Raw genomic sequence first — 21,113 nt, 5'->3', positions numbered from 1 at the left:
CCTTAAAAGTTTCATATATATAATCCAACATTTACTGACTTATATATGTTGTGAATTATTTAGCAGCCTCTCTGTCTCAGTGAAAAAGCCCTGCAGGAGTCAGTGTGACAGTCCAGACAGCTCATATACAAAGGCAGCACGTTTCACTCTGTCTGCAGCAGCCTGAGCGGCTCTGAGCACCAGCACCACCTCCAGCATCAGCTCCAGCATCACCACCTCCAGCATCAGCACCAGCATCACCAGCAGAAGTGGATCTGGGAGGGTTTTTGGAGCACAGTTTGGAGCACCAACGACGCATATGAACAGCCTCCAGAGTAGTGGATGGTGATGGCTCACTGGGTGGTTACCGGTGGCTCACTGGTGGACCGTCGAGGCTGTTGAATGAGGTGGTGTCGCTGTCCGAGGTGCTGAAAAAGCCGCCGGTCGCTGTCCACCTTTTTTTTTTCCTTCCTCAGTCGAGACGATACGCATGAACTGACGTGAATGTCGAGCAGCAGCAGCAACAGCGACGGCGCACCAGTTCGTCGGTTAACGCAGCAGCAGCAGAGTAAATGGGACCGCACGTCGTCCAAGGAGCGGTAGAAAGATGGAGAGATTTCTGTGCCTGCTGCTGCTCGTCCTCGGCTGTCTCTGCGTCTCTCGAGTCACGGCGGGTAAGTTTGTGTTTATGTGCAATCAGAAGGTTAGATGTTTCATCACAGAGTGGTAGATCTAGAGATCTGGATGGGTTGTTGCATTAGAGGCAACATGACATGGAGCTGGATTATTATTGTGCAGGCTTCTTAGAGATATTTGAACCGGTGTTTGTTGGGAGACGTTGCGTCTAGTCTGGTGTGTCTGTGGAGAAGGGCTGCTGGAGGCATTTCCTGTGTTGTCATCTGAGGAATGATTTGGACAATTTTACATGTGATTTATCATGTGAATCATTTGTCATGTTGGATTTATTAAGATTAATGGGGCTGAAATGACCTGTAACAAACTCTATTATTATTATTGTCTGTCTCTTACAGCAAAGCAGTGTGTGTGTGTGTGTGTGTGTGTGTGTGTGTGTGTCTGTGTCTGTGTCTGTGTCTGTGTGTGTGTGTGTGTGTGTGTGTGTCTGTGTGTGTGTGTGTGTGTGTGTGTGTGTGTCTGTGCTGACCTTTGAATTTCATTTCAGACAGGTACCAGAGAGCTCAATGTTGACCTGTGTATTAACACTGTCTGGGAGTGTGAAAATGAGACTATTCGATCATATACAGTATAGGTGTTTAGGTGTTGGCTGCTGATCATTACTAGACATTTTTTGAATCCCAAAATGTGACTATAATGAACTGCCGCTGGCCCATTGGAAAACACATGATTGGATTACTGAGGAGTCCTCTCACACAGATCCATGGAAACGCCACTGATGCGTGCTGTGTCTGACTCTCTGTGTGTGTTGGTGTGTGTGTGTGTTGGTGTGTGTGTGTGTTGGTGTGTGTGTGTGTGTGTCGACATACAGTATATACTGTACGAGTGCATCTATAAAACATGCTTTTTTTTACAGCACACACTCACACTGTGACCACTCACTGCGATGGAGTGCCACACTTCACTCCTGCCGTCGAAATGCACCTCTGGTTCTCTCAGCATCCTCCCACTCCTCAACCTTCCCACTGACGATGGATCACTGAGCTGCTCTTCTCTCTTGCAAACACACACACACACACACACACACACACACACACACACGCACCCACTGTAGCCCCCTTGGCATTTCTACTGGTAGGCTGAGGGATGTCTGTAATGGACACTGGCATTGACACGTTGCTATATTTTGATTGTCCGCTATATCGAGCAGCACTTGAGAAGAATATAGACTATTTGTTTTAAAATGCAAGGCGTTCTTCATGTTTTTAGATGTTATAAAAAGGTGTAAAAATATTTTCTGCACCTCTTATCTTTTCATTGGCAACACTTTCTTTTAGCTGCCTGTATTTAACACTTCATAAATGGTTCATAACACACTGTGACACACTTTAATGTAATTGTGAGCTTCGCTTGCTTTGTGATATCCATTTGTAAGTGTTTATTAAAGGAACAGTGTGTAACATTTAGGGGGATCTATTAGCATATATATAATAATATAATATTCATAACTATGTTTTCATTAGTGTATAATCACCGGAAACTAAGAATCGCTGTGTTTTTGTTAGCTTAGAATGAGCCCTTCATATCTACATAGGGAGCGGGTCCTCTTCTCGGAGTTCACTATGTTGCTCCGCCATGTTTCTGGAGTAGCCCAAAACGGACGAACCAAACACTGGCTCTAGAGAGAGCCTATTGCATTTTTACATCACCTGAAGGCCACCGTAGTCCTCCGACACACTTGTGAAACGTGAGCCGCAGAGTGTAAAACCATGGTACCGCCAGCCACCATCTGTCCTAAAGTAGTGTTATTATGGTAAGGATGGCTTCTGAGCGAGGCAAGCGGCATTACCACAGTCTTGGAAAGGGAGGATTGAGCGAAGAAGTATTCAGTTGGTTGCATTCTGCAACCTCACCACTAGATGCCACCAGATCCTACACACTGTACCTTTAATGTATTTGTTACCCCTCCTATGAAATACCCATAACTGATGAATTCACAGTTAATGAATGCTTGATAACACAGTATAACATAGCTGTAATCATACATAATAATATCAAATTGCACATATGAACAAATCCTTATAGTTCGTTATAATTGAATTTAAATCCGGTCCAACCAGCTGTGAAATGACAACTGTACAAACACCTACTCTAGGTTGACTATATATGCATTTGCCTTAAAGCTTGGGTAGGTAATATTGGAGAAACCAGCAAGAATATGGTAGATTCGACTCTTTTACGCTTTTTTATTCTACGTCACTAGCTCCGAGTGCGGTATATTTCCGTGCATGCATTTACATTGCAGTCAGTACAAACTACATGGCGTAAATGACAGGCCAAAAGCAAGAAAGACGTTCTTATTGCACGCTAAATGCCTTGCGCTGGATTAAGACCCAGGAGTGTCAAAACGTTGGTCTGGCTGCAAACCAATTAGTGTGCTCCAGTCCCTTTTATTCCGATGTTCAAGAAGTCCTTAAAGTGCTGGATGGAGCAATGACCATCTACCATGGCAACAAACTTCATTTGCTTTATCTCGGGCCTTTTGTTTAGATTGATTTGTCAGCTGCTCTTTCAAGATCAAGAATAATTTATGTCCAAATGTTTATGAAACCAATTCAGAAACTCGCAGGCTGAATCATAACTGCATTACTTTTGAATTCACAATTCAAGTCGATTCCAGTTTATTTTAAGACTCAGTCAGACTCCTCCACCAGGAGAAGCAGGCCAAATCAATGTGGAGGCGGAGAGATGGACTGGCAGGAGTGAGTGGGCGCTCGCCACGGCACCATAAAATGTAAACTATATACGGTGACGTCTTTACTGTGTTTGCAGTTAGAGTGACTCATAAACAGTCAGTTGATCCGAGGAAAGGAAAGGTAATGTTTCCATTTAAAATGTAAATGGCCTCTCTAACACATTCATCTAAATGAGGCCATAAATCCTCCCAGGCAATGTTACCCCGGTCCCTAACAGTTTGAAAAAAACAATGAATCAATCAACAAATTGAACAGTGATGCAAGCGGTGGAAAGGCTCCAGGCTGTTCTCTTTGTTTGAGATATGCTTATAATAATAATGACTGATGAAATCTGAGTCTTTCAAGAGCTCAGAGGTTATCTTTTATGCTGTAAAACAAAAAAAATCTAGGAATATTTTGGCAACGACCTGCAAGGTGATAAATTATCTGTGAGTACCAGTATATTATGGGTCAAGTGCTAAGCAATGTAGCATCCACATAGAAAAGTTGGAGGCCTCAAAATTTGTAGAGTAGAAACTACTCATCTTCTCCTCTCTGACACCAAATTACCATCAAACAACAAACAGACCTACAATATCTCTGAGCAGTCAGTCAGAGAGATGCAGAAAAAGACTCAAATCAAAATGAATGTGGTTTCATACACTTCTCTGTGCTATTTGTCACAAACACATACATACACATCCGTTTCTCAAACACACATTATAAATACTTGTTTATGCTTTAAGGATTGTTTGGTAGACACAGCACAGTGCATTATTTATTAAAAAAAGAGAAACAGCCTCCGGCTCTCTGATGTTATTGCTTCTATACAGACGTTTTTTATCACATGCATGAAATGACAGGAGTGATCATCACTGAACACAAAGTCTGTCATCAGTGTCGGAGGATGAGCAGACTAGCATGCAGGGCTCGTGTTCGTGGTCCGACACTGAAACAATGATGTCGCTAGCTTTGTGTGTGTGTGTGTGCATGTGATTATTAGTTCCCCTGTAGTCAATGAACACAATTAGCTGTTTGTAATTATTAGACGTTTGTAATCTTGTTTGCTACTTTATAAAAGCACTTTTTCCCCCAGAGCTTATCACAGTGTACCACACAGTCCCTGCATTCTCTTCTTACTAATATGTTGCATCAGATTTGGGGGCTTTGGCAGGGATATATTTTATTATGTTGCAATTGCATGTAACAATACTAAAGTTTGGTGACTTTATTTTTGCAGTGCTATTTTTTACCATTTTCCAAGCAAGCTGCAGTGGACACACACACACACACACACACACCAGTCCATCTCATCCACTCTTTAATTTTAACTAGCAAAACAAGTGATGACAGCTCTTTGTTACTACTTTACTACACAATCAGCGGGAATTTTTTTTGTACAAAAAATGAATGGATTCAGTTTTTATTATTGTGTCATACAAAGACACCCAAAAATCATTTAAGCCAGTTCCAAAGAGCTACTTATTAATTTTTTTTTTTAAACAATGCTACAAAAAGTAGAAAAATAAAAGAAACACAAATTTGAATAATTTTCAATGATTAGAATTTCTGACCTTCAGGTCTACAACAAAATTCATGAATTACGGACAAAACATGCTCTGTATAAAAATCCATCCTGGGTTTTTTTCCAGGCCTTTGAGACAAATTTAGTAAACTAAAACACATAAAAATCGAACAACCAATTTCATTTTCACCAGAATATTTCAGGGTTTTGTCGAGCCATTTCATGAAAAATGAACTCTTAAATCATCATAGTTTGTACCCTACAAAAGAAAATGAGTCATTCCAATTTTCCCAAATTACACAGCTCACAAAATCAGAATAGCTTTTATTCAACCTCTAAAACCAGAGGAAGAATATCAGTTATCGACGGTGCAACTTAAAGAGGACCTATTAAGCTTTTGTGCTTTTTCCCCATTCCTTGAGTGTGTTATATAGTTTTTTTTGCATGTAAAAGGTCTTCAAAGTTACAAACACCTAAGTCCACACCAAAGGGAGTAACTCTCCCCCAACAGAAACGCTGCTCCTGAACTGACTGAAACGCCTCGATTGAAGCCCCACCTTTTCTTCCATAACATGGTGATGTCACCAAGTAACACATAACACAAACAAAGCTAGTTAGAGCGGAGCTGGAGTGGGACAGCTGACCATGTAAATGTTCTAGTAAAAAACCCAAATAGTGATAGTATGAACCTGAAAATGAGCTTGATGATCCCCTTTAAGATCTTTGGCTTCTAGATAAGTAAGATGCAACATATGATTAAGGGCTATACTTTTATTTAATATGCATATATGTCCTTATTTTTTGCAAAGATATCTGTCTTCAAACTTGAATAAGTTTGGTTTGGTGTGTTTTTTGGCTGCATCTCTGTGTTAATACAGAAAGAGCTTTAGACTACAAAGATGAAGCTAGATTTAATTTATAAGCTTCACTTGACAGAGCTGGTGTATTTCTGGAACACAGAATTGAGGACAAAAAAAAGTATATATATGTCTGAGAGGTCCGTCCTCCCCGAAACTTTGCTGTTGTTGCCGTGTCAAAGCTGCCCACATAATCTTCCTTCATCTTTCCGTCACCCTGTCACATTTTAATTGTCACCTGACAAGCTGAATTAAAAGAGCTGTCCTGTCAAAAGGCCTCTTACATAAGTGCCAGTACTGCTGAGTGTTTGTATCAACACTCTACTGCTGCTGCTCTTTGCTCCGGCACCTTGTCAGCCTCTTCGCTTCAAGGCTCTTCAAATTCCTCTTTGAGAGCTCGCCAATGGCTTAGCTTATTCAGATGAATAGAGCGATAGCCTTGTGTTTGATAGCAAGGGCTCATATTATGTTCTTAAGCTTTCAGATCTGGTGGCAACACTGGGATTAAGACCAAAAAGAAGGAGTTAAAAACGCAAAGAAAATAATTCAGATTTGGATCTTTTTCTCCTGCTTTTCATTTAAACTTGGAAGCTTTTCTTTAACCATGTAACCGTGGCTCTTTTTTTAGCTGAAAATGGAATCGAACAGGCGTTAGAGGACAGATTGGTGCCATCATCTGGACACCGGGCATGTGGGCGAAAGAGATGGCGATGCCAAAAGACTGACGTGGCAATGGCAGCTTGCTGACGCAGTCTGGCATCTGCCCAGTGTCATGTCTGAATATGTGCAGGTGGAGGGGGGGGGTCTGAGCTCCTGTTTGGAGGGAATCGATGCCATGGATGTATGCAAAAGGTTTAAAAGTCCTGAGGCCTCATTTATCACCAAAGCATGTGTAAAACAAGCTCGAAATGTGTGCGTAGGGATTTGTCCATATAATCAAGAAAATTGGTATTCATCAAATACGAGAGCTCAAACCTATACACAATGAATAATGATGAATTTCAACTCAGCTTTGCACGTACAGCATAGGCTCATTTACATACAGAAACGCTCCCAGAGTGCCACACATGGTCAGCATCATCCCTCTGATGGTCATAGCAGCGTTAATGTAGCGTTACTTGTTGTAGACAAAAGTCGCCACAGAGAAAGATAAAGAGAAACAACACCACAGACGGACAGTTAAGGATAAGAAACTGCAGCGTCTCGAAAGCAGGCATGCATGAAAGCTTCCCAGCATGCACTGGAGCTAAGGATTTATCAACATGAGTCTCATTTTACATGTGTTGCTGCCTGTGTTATTGTATTTTACATTGTGTTCTACGACAAATCCTCTGTCCAAATGTCATGTATGCAGTCTGTTATTATGCACAAAATGTGGTTAGGTTGAAATGCTGTTCTGGCTGTTAGTTCACTAAATATACTCTACAATGGAAGACTTTCACACTCTTATTGTTTTGCAGCTGAAAAAATCACTGTAGTCATGAATTAAATTGAGCTGAACCAAGCTGTATCATTCAACATATTCACAGGTGACGTGTCCAAAGATATATAAATACTGTAAAGATGCAGTTAAAAAAAAGAATTGTGCAATTCATTGATTACTAATTTGATTGATTTTCGATTGCTTGATAAAGTCCCAGTGAAACAGCATCTTAAGCTTCTGTACTGTGAGTATTCCCCAGTGAAAAAGAATATTTGAGCGGTGTACAGTTAAGAGAAGGGTTTAAATCACATCCTTCCCATTTAATTGGACCGCTAAAAAGTGTGTGGGCATAGAATGTAGCGCAATATAGAGCTATACAGCACACACACCACCCCTTGTTGCTAAAAGTTGCAGATTGATTGATAGATGGATGTCATGATATTATTGGTTGGTACTAGCTTATGGAAGCACATTTCATATTTTGTTTTACAGGAAGAAAAGATCATTGGATTTTGATATAAAATACAAAGAAATGTACTTTTTTTGTCATATTTTTGCATGTATTGTTAGATAAGTGCACAATATGACCGTGGATGGGATCTAAAAGGGTTAAAAAGACATTTTATTTTTACAGTTTACATATTCCCATCGTGGTTAAATCAATTTAATGATTGTTGCTGAATGTCATTATTAATGCGGATCTATTATGCTTACATGTTCAGGCTGTTCTCATACACCTTTTGTAGTTATACCTACGAAAAGTAATGCGCTGTATCATATCTATCCAACAAAATTAATTTGTATGTAATACATGTAATGGTGAACCAGGAAATATAAAGAGCGACAAACGGCATGTAGGGAGGAGGTTGGGGTGGATGTGTGGGTCAAAAAACACCAGACTTCTGCCCAGGAGACCGGTGTTCGTACCTGTGTGAAACCAGAAGTTAAAATTGATTTAATTATCACGTAACTTCCGTACTTAAGTAACGCCATTCTGGAGTTATTTCAACCCAAACCATGATCTTTCCCTAAACCTAACTAAGTAGTTTTGTTGCCTAAACCTAACCAAGTCGATCTTTCCCTAAACCTAACTAAGTAGTTTTGTTGCCTAAACCTAACCAAGTCGATCTTTTCCTAAACCTAACTAAGTAGTTTTGTTGCCTAAACCAACCAAGTTGTTTCCTGTGAAGACAGGGGTTTATTTTGAAAAGACTGTATGCATGTAACAAGCGGAAATTGACACGTGTGTAACGTGTTGCTGGACATTTGAAGGTAAACCCACGAAAAATGAGGAATAACTTTTGGTAAGATGTATGAATTGTTTTATGAAGATACGTTTTCTGCTATATGGTTGACAGTAGAGTTAGTTTATGTGTCTGTAATTTGGGATTTACTATACCAATGATTACACCTGTGTACCACTGGGGGTCTGTTGGTATGCATGGTCAGGGCTGGATCTAAATGTACACACATTCTCAAGAAGAAATCGATAAATCAGATTCAAAGTGTAGATATGAGCGCATTTGAGGCCCCTGGATTCCTCCTCAGCAGCCCAGCAGAGCATACAAATACTGCTTTGGTTTGCCACTAGGCAGTTAAATCCTATGTGGGGGTTGTGGTGGCCCAGATGGTGCGTTTTACATTCCAGCAGTCTGCAGCACAGGTGGGCCCCCTAGGAGTTTACCTGCACCACCTTCACCAACACACACACACACACACACACACTTTTGCTCATTTGTCTCCTCTTACAAAAGTTTAGTCTTCTGTTCCAGAAGTTGTGTCTGACACAGACGAGCCTGAATTAATTTCTTATGTGTAGCCTATGTAAAGATGACAGACACTTAGACAGTACACATGTTAAGGTGTAAACATGTGTGTGCTTTTCATCGTATGAATGTCAGATCAGCTTCCCATGATCAACCTTTGTGTCTGGAGCTGCATGTCTGGTTTTGGGTGGGGGGGGGGCAGCTCAATCGTCAGTCAGTAGTCACTCACACAGCACGGGTTTTTCTCAGGGGAATACTTGCAAGAGAGAGACACAGATGGATAGAGAGAAAGCAGATGAATGTATGCAAAAGGGAGAGAGTGCAAGCGTTAGAGCCACAGGAGAGAAAAGACAAACCCAGAGAGAGACAGAGAGAACGCTGGCGGCAAAAAGGAGAGCGTGAAACACGGAGGAATCAGAGAGACAGTATTATTCACGTCGTCGTCCCCCCCCCCCCCCCCCACACTCCTCCACCTGCCTGTGACACCAATCCTCCCAGGCAGCTACTGTAGGCGTCACTTTACCAGCTGCGCCCAAGTCCACAGAGACAGACAAAGAAAAGCTACAGTAAGTCTGGAGGGAAAGGCAGAGAAAAGAGGACAGTTATGTATCAAGCGCTAATATCATATTCACATCCTTATATCAAGCTGTGGGCTCCGTTAGCGTCATCAGCCCCGTCCCAACTGATTTGAGATTTCATTAGCGGCGGGCTCGTCAAATAATCAACATCATGCAACTCCTTCGCCTTTTTTTGAATTAGCTGGCATGCATTCTCTCTGCACACAATGCTGCATTGATTTTCATACCCTGCCTTTTGACATTTAATTAGAGAAAAGTGAATATGTGTGTGTGTGTATGTCCATCTGATGGAAAGAGGGAGAAAGATTCTGTTTTGCAATCCCAGCCTCCCCTTCGTCAGCATTCTCATGGCCAGCGGGGTTGGAAAATTCCTTTCCTATGAGTAAATAACTAATTTCTCTACAAAAGGGACAAAAAGACCCTTAGGTGGGATTATTTGACAGTGCCGCGCTGCTGAGTACAGGGGAACAACGGACCACAGAGAACGCACAGGCTCTGTTCGACATGCAGAAAACAAGCACATACAGCCTCCTACACATAGACGGTATATTAGAAGTGGAAGTTGTTACCGTGACGTCACCCATTGGTTTGTGGACTGCCATTTTGAAGCCTCAAGTTAGGCATTATGGCCGTTGCCATCTTGGTTTTTTGCAACCAGAAGTGACACAAGAGGGTGGAGCTAAGTACAACGGAACGCTGAATAAGACATTTTTAGGCGACCAAAATGTTACAATTAACTTTCATGAACTGAAAACACACTGTGAAAGGGTTAAAGTTGTAAGACGAAAATACGGACAACTCCCAGACTGGACAACGCCGTGGTAGTGGCCTGTCAATCAGAAGGTAGCCACGCCCTAAAGCCATACTTGCCAACCCTACCAATTTTCCCAAGAGGCTCCCATTTTTCATTAACCTCTCCAGGTGTCCTCCCCGGGGTCACAATTCTCCCGCATTTCTCCCAATTTTTCACACCTTTTTTTCCTTTTCGTTATCTCAACCTGTTGCTGGCGTGTATAAGTCATGTGGTGTCTGAAAGGGCTTTCAGTGAGTGAGAGAAAGAGAGAGAAATGGAGAGTACTAAGAAAGAAATACGCAAGCAGGGACAAAAAAATAATCAATGAATGAATGAAAACGATGATTAGGAGCCTAGTTTATACCAGAGATTCACACAAGGTCACACCAGAGGGGCGAATTATTCAGTTTTCTTTCCTGAGAATTAAAAGTAAAATCAAAAGTAGGCTTATTTAACAAAAAAAAGCTGTTGCAGTGTTCTTATTATTTTGTTATTTTCATTCCTTAAAAGTCCAGATGGCAGGATACAAAGTCTCTGAAACTCATTATTTTCTGGGGGAGGACCCCCAGACGCCCTACTTTGGTTTTTGAAATCCTCCCTATTTTTTAAGTCTCAAGGTTGGCAATGCCTAAAGCATAACCTGCTTTATGGTCTATTTGACTCTAAATGGGACCATAATTTACTGAATGAACATCATGCTGTATTGAAGAAGACTTGAAACTAGCGATTGAGACCATAAACTCATGTTTGCTGAGATCATAAATCTAGTGAGAAGTAGGCTCATTTTCTCATAGACTTCTATACAATCAGACTTCTTTTTGCAACCAGAGGAGTCGCCCCCTGCTGGCTATTAGAAAGAATGCAAGTATAAGACGCTTCTGCATTGGCTTCACTTTTCAGACCCGGCAGTTGTCCACTGGTCTTACATACGCTAAAGGAAGAAATCCTAAATGAATCCAAAATTAAAATCTATAGGCAGACAATAATCTAGCCTCAAAACTGTCCATCAGCTTACATTGTAAACCAGCTGATCAGCAGCCAGTGTACGAATAGCATGAGGCTAATCAATAGCAGAATAGCACATGAGTGAGTCACAGCGAGGCGACCGTTCTCCCCTTTTCACAAACCCATCTCCACCCAGATTCCCATTGAAGTGTCACTTACAGGCAAAGAGCTTTACACGCCATGCAGGCTATGGAGGAGCTGCCAAAAAGCCCCGGTGTAGCTGTACGGAAATATAGCGAGGAGCGTCGGAGAGACAGACATAAGATGAAAAGAAAGAGAGACAAAACAGATAGTGTGTGTGAGGGGGAGGTTTATAGCACAAAGTGTCCATTACAGTCAGAAGAAATAGGCGTTGGAAACCTGTGAGGTGGATTTCCTCAGAAATGGAGGGACAAAGGAGAAGAAGAAGAAGAAAAGAGGATATCCACAGAGGAGCTCCTCTTTGTGGTTTATGTAACATTTCAATATGGAAAAGAGATGGAACGGGTGTGAAACAGTAGACAGTCTCTAATGAAAAAGGCTTTACGGGCAATTATAAAACATGACACAGCGTTACAGCGTGGCTCCGATGCGTACACACACACACACACACATGTTAGACAGCACTTCTGTATCATTCACCAGATGTTTTCCCTTATAAATGAGACGCATTAACGCCTCGTGTTTGTTTTTTTAGTTTATAAATGAGACGCATTAACGCCTCGTGTTTGACTCATACTGTGATCCTCCCAACTTCTTGGATGTGCATCCACACAAGGGGTGAAACCACGTGCCAAGGTCTCCTCCGACACATGCAAGGGCAAACTCCAGATCAGCACAAAACCCTGATGGCTCTATCATGGCACATTAACTATGGATGAGGGGGAAGCTTGTGTCCCTGCCAGCTGTATGCGCGCTAACCCCTGAGAGCTCTCAATAGCATGTTAGCGGGGTAAACAAGCGGCAAGCAATTGTAATTCCCCCGGCGCTGTCGTTAGCGGCGGCGCGAGACGTCGCCCGCGTTAATCAACACGTGCTAATTTATAGCCGCTAATTCCCCCTGCGGCCTCGCGCTTCCTAGCCATTATGGCTGCAGCACAAAGTTTTATGTCTTCCCCCTGCCAAAGTGTTCCTTCTGATGCATGATATTCACTCCCACCTGCTGCTCATGGCACCTTCCATACAAAGTGACTGTTTACTTACTATTAGCTGTGAAATGAGCCAAAGTGGTTTAAGGTGCTAAACATGAATTAGTAGCTGCAGAGTGATCCCCAAAGGGATTCAAATTGAAGGAACAAAACACCCGAGGCCTGTGCTTGCGTCTAAAAAACTGCCAGATAACGGTGGAATATGACGTAGCTAACACGCAGTTTTCATGTTAGTTCACAGGCCTACAGCCCGACTCATTAGCATCCCGGGGAGCAGAGCCCGCCCAGAAGCCTGACTCCGAGTATTGCATTTTCCACGTATTGCAGAGCTGTAATAAGGTGGTACAAATCAGTAATATCTGCCCACAGGCTGGAACACCATCCTGCTAGCTTTCATGATCTCTCAGTGTCAAAGCCGCTGCTGTCTGCTCAGGTGTCACACTGAATCAGACTGCTGCAGCTGACTGGGGTCGTGGTTGCACATTTGAGAGATTTCCTCATATCCACAGTGGAGGTAGCAGTTGGGCAACTTTGCCTAGAACACAATCTAATAGGCCTTTTTCACAGCAAGACATTTTGACTCGTCATAGTAGAAAAAGCACAGGTGCTAACAGCTTTGTTCTGTTCCAATGTCCCAGTAAGCTAAAGCAGCTTCATGTAATTCAGCCATCATTTACCTAATTTTACTTCTCCAACTGTGGCCTATGTAAAGGGACTGTTTGTAACTTCTTACACGTATAAATCTACCGGGTCGGGATCCCATGATCGCTCGCATATGTCAGCTAACATTACTGCCAAGCAGGTGAAATATAGAGTGATATTGTGGTTTTAGCTGAAGTGTGTCGCCTCACTGTTTTGAGCGATGCTCATTCATGTCTATTTACAGCGAGCAAGCGCGAGCAAGCGCGAGCAAGCGCGAGCCCGACGCTGACTTTCGTTAACTTAACGGCCACAGGTGTCGCTGTTAACAAGCAATTCTTAAAGTTACAAACAGTCCCTTTAAAACGGAATAGCATCATTTTAAATTGATTATGCATCACTAAAGGACAATATGAACTGAAGTTATAGGGGCCCAAAGGTGAGTTTTGCATTTTCACCTCACCTTCAAACACGATGTTTAATACCTTTATTATTTCAGTTGTAGTTAATGCTTTCTCAGGCTCTGTATGAACATTAAAGAGGACCTATTATGCTTATTTTCAGGTGCATAGTTGTATTTTGGGTTTCTAGAACATGTTTACATGCTTTAATGTTCAAAAAACACTTTATTTTTCTTACACCAGCTGTGCAGCACCTCTTTTCACACTGTGTCTGAAACGCTCTGTTTGAGCACCCTCCCCCCCATCCCCTCTCCCCTCTCCCAAAAAGCCCAGTCTGCTCTGATTGGTCAGCTGGCCCACTGTTGTGATTGGTCAGCTGAACCAAACTTCGGACTCCGCTCCAGCTCCACTCTAACTAGCTTTGTTTGACGGCGTGTCAAACTAACCGCAGGTATTATGCCAATGCGTTACTTGGTGACATCACTACCTTAAGGAAGAAAAGGCGGGACTTCAAGCAAGGCGTTTCAGGCAGGTCGGGAGCAGTGTTTCTGTGGGGGAGAGTAACTCCCTTTGGGTGTTTGTAACTTTGCAGACCGTTTAGATGCACAAAAAAACTATACAACACACTGAAGGAAAGGGAAAAGGCACAAAAGCATAATAGGTCAAGGTAAAACTAGGTTTTGAAACATGAATTAAGTGTTTTGGGTAAGTTACTACCTTTAGCAAAAAATGCAATAGAGTTGTGATGTCCCATCAAACAGTTGTGACAATTGCAGGTTTAGAGAAACTTAAGACTGTTTAAAAGAATGAGCCAAAGTGATAGAGGAAAAACTGTAACGTACAATCAGTCTCCATAAGTGTTCTTGTTATCTCAATTCTGCCCACATTGTGATTACATCTCAGTATGGAGGCGGAGCTGGCTGTCAAGAAGCACAGGGCGTCCTGCAGATGTTGTCTGACTGCCTGTTCACATTCTGCCTGCATTTACACCTTGAATTAGCATTTTTATCTTGTTCAGATAAGTTATCCAGAAACATATCACATATTAATACCAGGTGTAAATGTGCTCCCTTATACAAGATGATTGTTGCAAAGAAAACTAATTCCATCCATCTGCAACCGCTTATCCCGTTAGGGCTCGCGGGGGGGGTGGAGCCGATCCCAGCCGACATTGGGCGAAGGCGGGGTACACCCTGGACAGGTCGCCAGTCCATCGCAGGGCTGACACATAGAGACAGACAACCATTCACGCTCACATTCACACCTTCGGGCAATTTAGAGTCCACAATTAACCTAACCTGCATGTCTTTGGACTGTGGGAGGAAACCGGAGTACCCGGAGAAAACCCACGCTAACACGGGGAAAACATGCAAACTCCACACAGAAGGGCCCCAAGCCGGATCCGAACCTGCAACCCTCTAGTTGTGAGGCGCCAGTGCTAACCACTGCACCACCGTGCAGCCCGAAAACTAATTCCATAGAGACCAATTAGGAAACTTCAGCATCAGCATTAAAAATGAGAATTAGACATCTGGTAAACAAACAAACTATTTGTTCTTTATAGCACACTATGATAATATCACCCCATGTTACCTGCAATATTTCCCCCATCTACAGATCCACTCAGAAAGTCACTACCTTAAAGCGGTGAACACACAGAGGAAACTGAGAAAAGTTAGGAAGGAGTGATGGCAGCAGGCCTGGAGGAGGTGTGGGAGGAGTGATCCTGTCTTTCTGAGGTCAGAGAGATGAGGAGTACATTCATTAAATAATGATAGGCTTCATGGATCAGGACTGTGTGTGTGTGTGTGTGTGTGTGTGTGTGTGTGTGTGTGTGTGTGTGTGTGTGTCTCTTCCTCTCCTTGACTGTATACAGTCACTCCCGGTGTGTTCTCTAATGAACGGGGATATTAAGGAGCTGTCACCCTTCACACTCCTCAGCATGGGATAGACAACTAGCTGTCACTCTGATCATCATTGGGCTAACAAAGACACACACACACCAGGGACATCCATCATGGCTCAAAGTCACCCCCGTCTCTCAGGGTGAGGCAGGCTGTGTGCCACCGCGATGAGCGAGAGTTTATGAAGACATCTGTCTGGTGTTTCATTAGAGCTGACTCTCATGTCATGTGGATATTTAAGGCCTGCGGTCACGGCCAACGTCCGTACTCGTTGTCCCTCAGCGCAGCACGGCCATACGGGGAGGGGAGAGGAGATGGATAAAGACAGACAAAAAGTGACCGGAAGCTGTGGGACGTGAGGACACTCAGAGAGATGGTTTAACTTTGTTTTGCAGAAAGCTAAGAAATAACAAGGGCATGTAGTTGTTGTTTTTTTAACTCCCCACCTTGACGCAATGCAATCTATATGTAGCCTTATAATCTTTTTTTATCATTTGTGTCTTATTTAATCTCAGCGTCTCAGACAGATCAAAGTCTGTTTTCCAGGAGAGACTTGAAAACACAATAATTCACTTATACATTGCCAACAGGCAGACAGCAATACATACAATAAAAAGAAGGAGACAACAAAAGACTACATTATTCAAAGTTGAAAACATCAATGAAAACATGAGGTATCATTATTTTAAGATCATCCAGCGGGAATGGAAGCTCTAATTTCAAAGGGCTTTGCAGCAGGCTGCTTTATTATGAGGAGCAAAGAGACGGTACTCTAAGGAAGTACAATATCAGAAATATACAGTAGAGGCTTTATTAAGCAGCTCTGTGCCAAAGTATAGGATTCAAAAGACATGAAGTGTGAGGTACAGTAGCTGGTTTGACACTTTTAAATGAAGAGGGGTGGCAGTCAGAGTCTCGTCTGCCTAATAATTATAAAATAGAAAGAAACTAGAGACCAGACTAGAGAAATATTATAAACCAGAATTCAGTACTTTCATTTCAGGAACTAAAGAATACATTTAAACTAAAAGACATTGATTTTTACAATATTTACAATTGATTCTTAAAAAAAAGAAAAAAAAAGAATAAAGACATGATAAGATACGATAAAAAGAGACGATTAGTAAGTGCTGCATAAAATATTCTTATAAAGCTGAAAGCAATGAAGAACTGCAACAAAACATATATAATAAATGGAATATAGATCTTGGTACAGTAGATGCAAAAATAAAATGGAAGGAATGATTACAACTCACATATACAGTAGAATTACCACAAATGAAAATGTATGTTTAATTCAGTATAAATTAATGACAAGAATATACTAATGTAGAGACAAAATTCAACAGCAGCTCCTCAGATAAATGTTTATAATGTAGCACTCATAGTGACTCCCTCATACAGGCCTTTTTTGGTATTGTGATGAAGTTAGAAAGACTTGGGAGAACATTGAAAGTAACTGTAAAGTAGAATTTTCACCAACTGGATGGTAAAATCTTTTTTTGTCATTAGTTTATAAGCAAAAAAGTAAGGAAGCACCTACACTTAAAAAATTGAAAACATTATTAAAATATGACTTGAGTATTGAAAGGACAATGTGGGAAGACAGCAACAAAGAGAAACTATTTCACAGAAAATGGAGCTCAATTTATGAAGCTTTGTAGACTGGAGCCGCAAAATCACCCAGCATCTAAAAATTTGAAGGAAACCTTTGTATCATCTTTATCTTGTCCCTTGCACGTGCGTGTGCGTGTGTGTGTGTGTGTGTAGTTATCTGTGATGACAACTGTAAAAATTATTAAATTAGATTTCTTGAAGAAAGGATGATTATGGAACACGTGTATTGTATTCAGACCATTACTCACTCAATAAAAAAATATATATATATATAAAAAAAAGAAAAAGAAAGAAACTTTTGTTTCTCTTGTGATGGATCACACCAGCTGCGACACCAAATCGGACAAGGGGCGTAAAGTGTGTGGGGGGGGGGCTTTCCCCCACTTCATACCCCCCCTCTACTTCCAGCGTCCTTGCTTGGACCACACATCCCTTCGACCTCAGCCTTCAAACTGAAGGTCAAATACACACCTGTGAAGTTTTGTGATGCCAAATCGAGCCAGGGGGCGTAAAGTGGGGGGGGACCAATGGCCCCTTCACCTCCTCATCTTCAAACTTGACCTTCATTTTGATTTCAACTAGTCAAGTCAAATTTATTTCTATAGCACATTTAAAACAACACGAGTATGACCAAAGTGCTTTACAGACATAGGCAGAATAAAAAACAGGTCAACATAGGAGCAGACAACAAAATCACACACATCCACAGACAGAGACCAAGATAAAATCCATGAGTAAAAGACTGTTATAATGAGCATTATATAAAAGACCAATTAGTAATCACAATTCAAGTACATTCAAAAGCCAAAGAAAAGAGGTGGATCTTGAGCTGTGCTTTGAAAGACTCCATAGAGGGAGCAGATCTGATGTGGTGAGGCAGTTTGTTCCACAGACTAGGGCCCGCAACTGAGAAGGCCCGCGCCCTAGTCTGTGGAACTACACCTGTAACGTTTTGTACAGTTGCAACGCTATCACTGTGACAAAATCTGTCCACAGACAGACAGACAGACATACAGAAATATAAACACCTGGCAAAGTACTCACAACCTCCTCTGTGGTAGTTCCTGCTACAGTAGGAGTCCACAAAGACCACATTTTACCATGATGACACACACACACACACACACACACAGGAGGTGAAAACAATACACAAATAGCTCAATCAATACATACAAAACATACAAAAGAATCAAAAGCAAATACTCAGCAGGAAAGAAAGGAAACAAATGTCATTAAAAACCAGCATAAAAGTGTAGAATATTCAATCCAACTAGCAAAGCAATATTGTCTCAGAGTTCAATCCACTCTGTAAAAAATCTGCTTTGCCTACAGCACAAAACAGCTCAGTCCAGTCCAGTAAAGAGCCATAAACAGAAAGACAACTCTAAACGGATCAAACAAATCAGGAAATCAGAAATAACAGCGTCTGTATTAAACTAATAAACAGTCATAATGTACAATAGGCTCTATATATATATACCGGGTAGACTACTCACGGTACCGTCGATCAGTCAGTCAGGTTTGCAGCTTCAGCCTCAACTCCACCAAAACACCTGTAACTCCTGGAGAACCTCAGACCACCATCTGGTTATTAGTCCTCCTCCTGACACACACATGATGCTCCAGAGACACAAGGATTCAGTTTCACCCGAGTTTGGCTACTAGGACGCGGACTTTACACCGCGATATGACGCCGTTTCTCTCCTTCACTGAGCAACACGCTGCCAGTGGCTCTGAGACACTAATGGATTAACAGGGAGGATGGTTTGAGGGCTGTGATTGGTTAATTGGTTAATTAAAAAAAAACCTCTGTTGGTCTGGAGGAGCTGCAGCATTTATTTCTGCACAAACGTCCACTCACTAGAACATTCACTAGAAAATCTCAGAGCTATGAACTCTTCTGCAGTGTGGAGTGTGCGCACATGCACGTGAGGTGCAGCGAGCTGAGTGAAGGCAGGCAGGCAGGCAGAGGAGCAGAGGAGCAGAGTACAGCAGAGACTCCGGCCCTGGAGACCAAAGCTACGGTTTCCCCCGCGTCCTCCGACCGCGGCCAACACTGTTTAACAGACGGGCTTCACTAGATATAACTTTGCGGTTTTGGTGTTTCCGTGTAGTTTGTGTTGGAGTCTGAGTCTGAACAGCGTAGCCACACGTGAGTGCACATGGGACACTGACCCGGATTGATTTATACGTGTAAGAAGTTACAAACAGTCCCTTTAAAGAATCCATTGGTACCAACCATGTCACACAAACTTATCAAGAAAGAGGCGAAGTAACGCTCCAGACTTACACTAAAGTTTGGCGAGGAAAAACTGGCATGGCCATTTTCAAAGGGGTCCCTTGACCTCTGACCTCAAGATATGTGAATGAAAATGGGTTCTATGGGTACCCACGAGACTCCCCTTTACAGACATGCCCACTTTATGATAATCACATGCAGTTTGGGGCAAGTCATAGTCAAGTCAGCGCACTGACAGCTGTTGTTGCCTGTTGGGCTGCAGTTTGCCATGTTATGATTTGAGCATATATATATATATTTTATGCTAAATGCAGTACCTGTGAGGGTTTCTGGACAATATTTGTCATTGTTTTGTGTTGTCAGTTTATTTCCAATAATAAATATATACATACATTTGCATAAAGCAGCATATTAACCCACTCCCATGTTGATAAGAGTATTAAATACTTTACAAATCTCCTTTCAAGGTACATTTAAAAAAAAAAAAAAAAATTGTTATTAATTTGCAATTAAATATTTTAATCGATTGACAGCCCTCATTTTTTTTGTGTGGTTCTCACAAGTGTCCCATCCTTATGGAAGTGCAATAGTAAATCAGTGGAGTAGCCCTTTTAGGTACAGTCCTTGTTAGAGCTGAAACAGGAGAAAGACAACATAGATATTTGCAATTTTGAAGAGAGTTTTTGCACGTGCAAACAAAGCAGCAGCCTGTGTCAGAAATGAAAATGAATGTATTCCCTGAGGGGCATTAGGAGCTACTATCACTGTGTGTTTTGAGAGCGGCGTTAGTGCATGAGAGAGAGAGAAAGACAGCGAGAGAGGACTAACCGAGAGATAATGAGTTTGATTTGTGAATTCTTCAGTCCCATCAGCCCCCTCCGCCCAAGACGCCCGCCCCTCAGACTCCTCAGGAAACAGCAAACAAAAGCAAAGCCACTTCAAACATCAGACTCGTCGCTGATGATGAAGAGATGCAGCAGGTCTCTCCATCCTGTCGTCTACTGTTAGTCAGGCCATTCATCAAAACGTCAGCAGCAAGCGGGGGAAAACGTAACACAGAGGCCCTCTCGGATATGGTGTGCTGTTTCTGGATGTACAGTATGTCAGTGTTTGTACAAAGTGCTACAGCGGCCCATCATCCTGTAATTACCAGCTGTGTGATTTGTACCCGTCGAAGGGCAAGTGAGCGTTAACCTATTCAATAACTCATTGACTGCATCCGGTGGGCTGAATTAGATTTATATCCCATTAAAGACAGAAGAAGAGTGACCACTTGTCCTCGTCCCTATTCATCTCTCTCAGTTCTGCTTCACATTACAAATACCAATCAATCTCAAAAGGCCTCGGTGATTCATAAGAAGCCTGGCTCTGTCCAAAGGTAACAAAATCTCCCTACAGAACCTCTTAAGTTCAATAATTAAAACGTTAAGTCTTGTTTGTTAAATCCATACAAAGACTGATTGAGCTGCAGAGTCAGACTAGCTGTTTAGCGTATAGAGAGTGGTGTCGATATCTTCTCACCTTAACTCTCTGCAACAAAACAAAGCGCATACAAATAATAAGCATTGTACTGTATATAAAATTAAAATACATGAACTGAATAATAAAGAATGTCCTGAATTAAATATTAAAGAGGACCTATTATGCCCTGTGCTTTTTCCCTTTCCTTTAGTGTGTTATATAGTTTTTTTTGTGCATATAAAAGATCTGCAAAGTTACAAAGCCCCCAAAGAGTTACTCTCCCCCACAGAAACACTGCTGAACCACCTGAAACGCCTTGCTTGAAGTCCCGCCTTTTCTTCCGTAACGTGGTGATGTCACCAAGTAACACATTTGCATTAGGGCTGTCAATCTATTAAAATATTTAATCGCGATTAATCGCATGGTCGTCC

At 42.0% G+C, this 21,113-nt stretch overlaps 1 protein-coding gene across 3 annotated transcripts in view; it reads left to right on the top strand.

Moving 5' to 3' along the window:
* Positions 1-216: 216 nt before the first annotated feature.
* Positions 217-21,113, top strand: part of fndc5a (fibronectin type III domain containing 5a) — a 37,549-nt gene continuing 16,652 nt past the window's right edge. For all 3 annotated transcript variants that reach the window (XR_012597331.1, XM_074661138.1, XM_074661137.1), the window contains exon 1: positions 217-653. Coding sequence is in view for 2 of the 3 variants with exons in the window: in XM_074661138.1 (XP_074517239.1) it covers positions 587-653 (67 nt within the window). In the remaining variant the exon portion in view is untranslated. The remainder of the gene's footprint in view (positions 654-21,113) is intronic.

This window comes from Sebastes fasciatus, chromosome 15 (assembly GCF_043250625.1).
Source record: "Sebastes fasciatus isolate fSebFas1 chromosome 15, fSebFas1.pri, whole genome shotgun sequence".
Classification (NCBI taxonomy): Eukaryota; Metazoa; Chordata; class Actinopteri; order Perciformes; family Sebastidae; genus Sebastes; species Sebastes fasciatus.
This window is presented reverse-complemented; position numbering and strand designations above follow the sequence as displayed.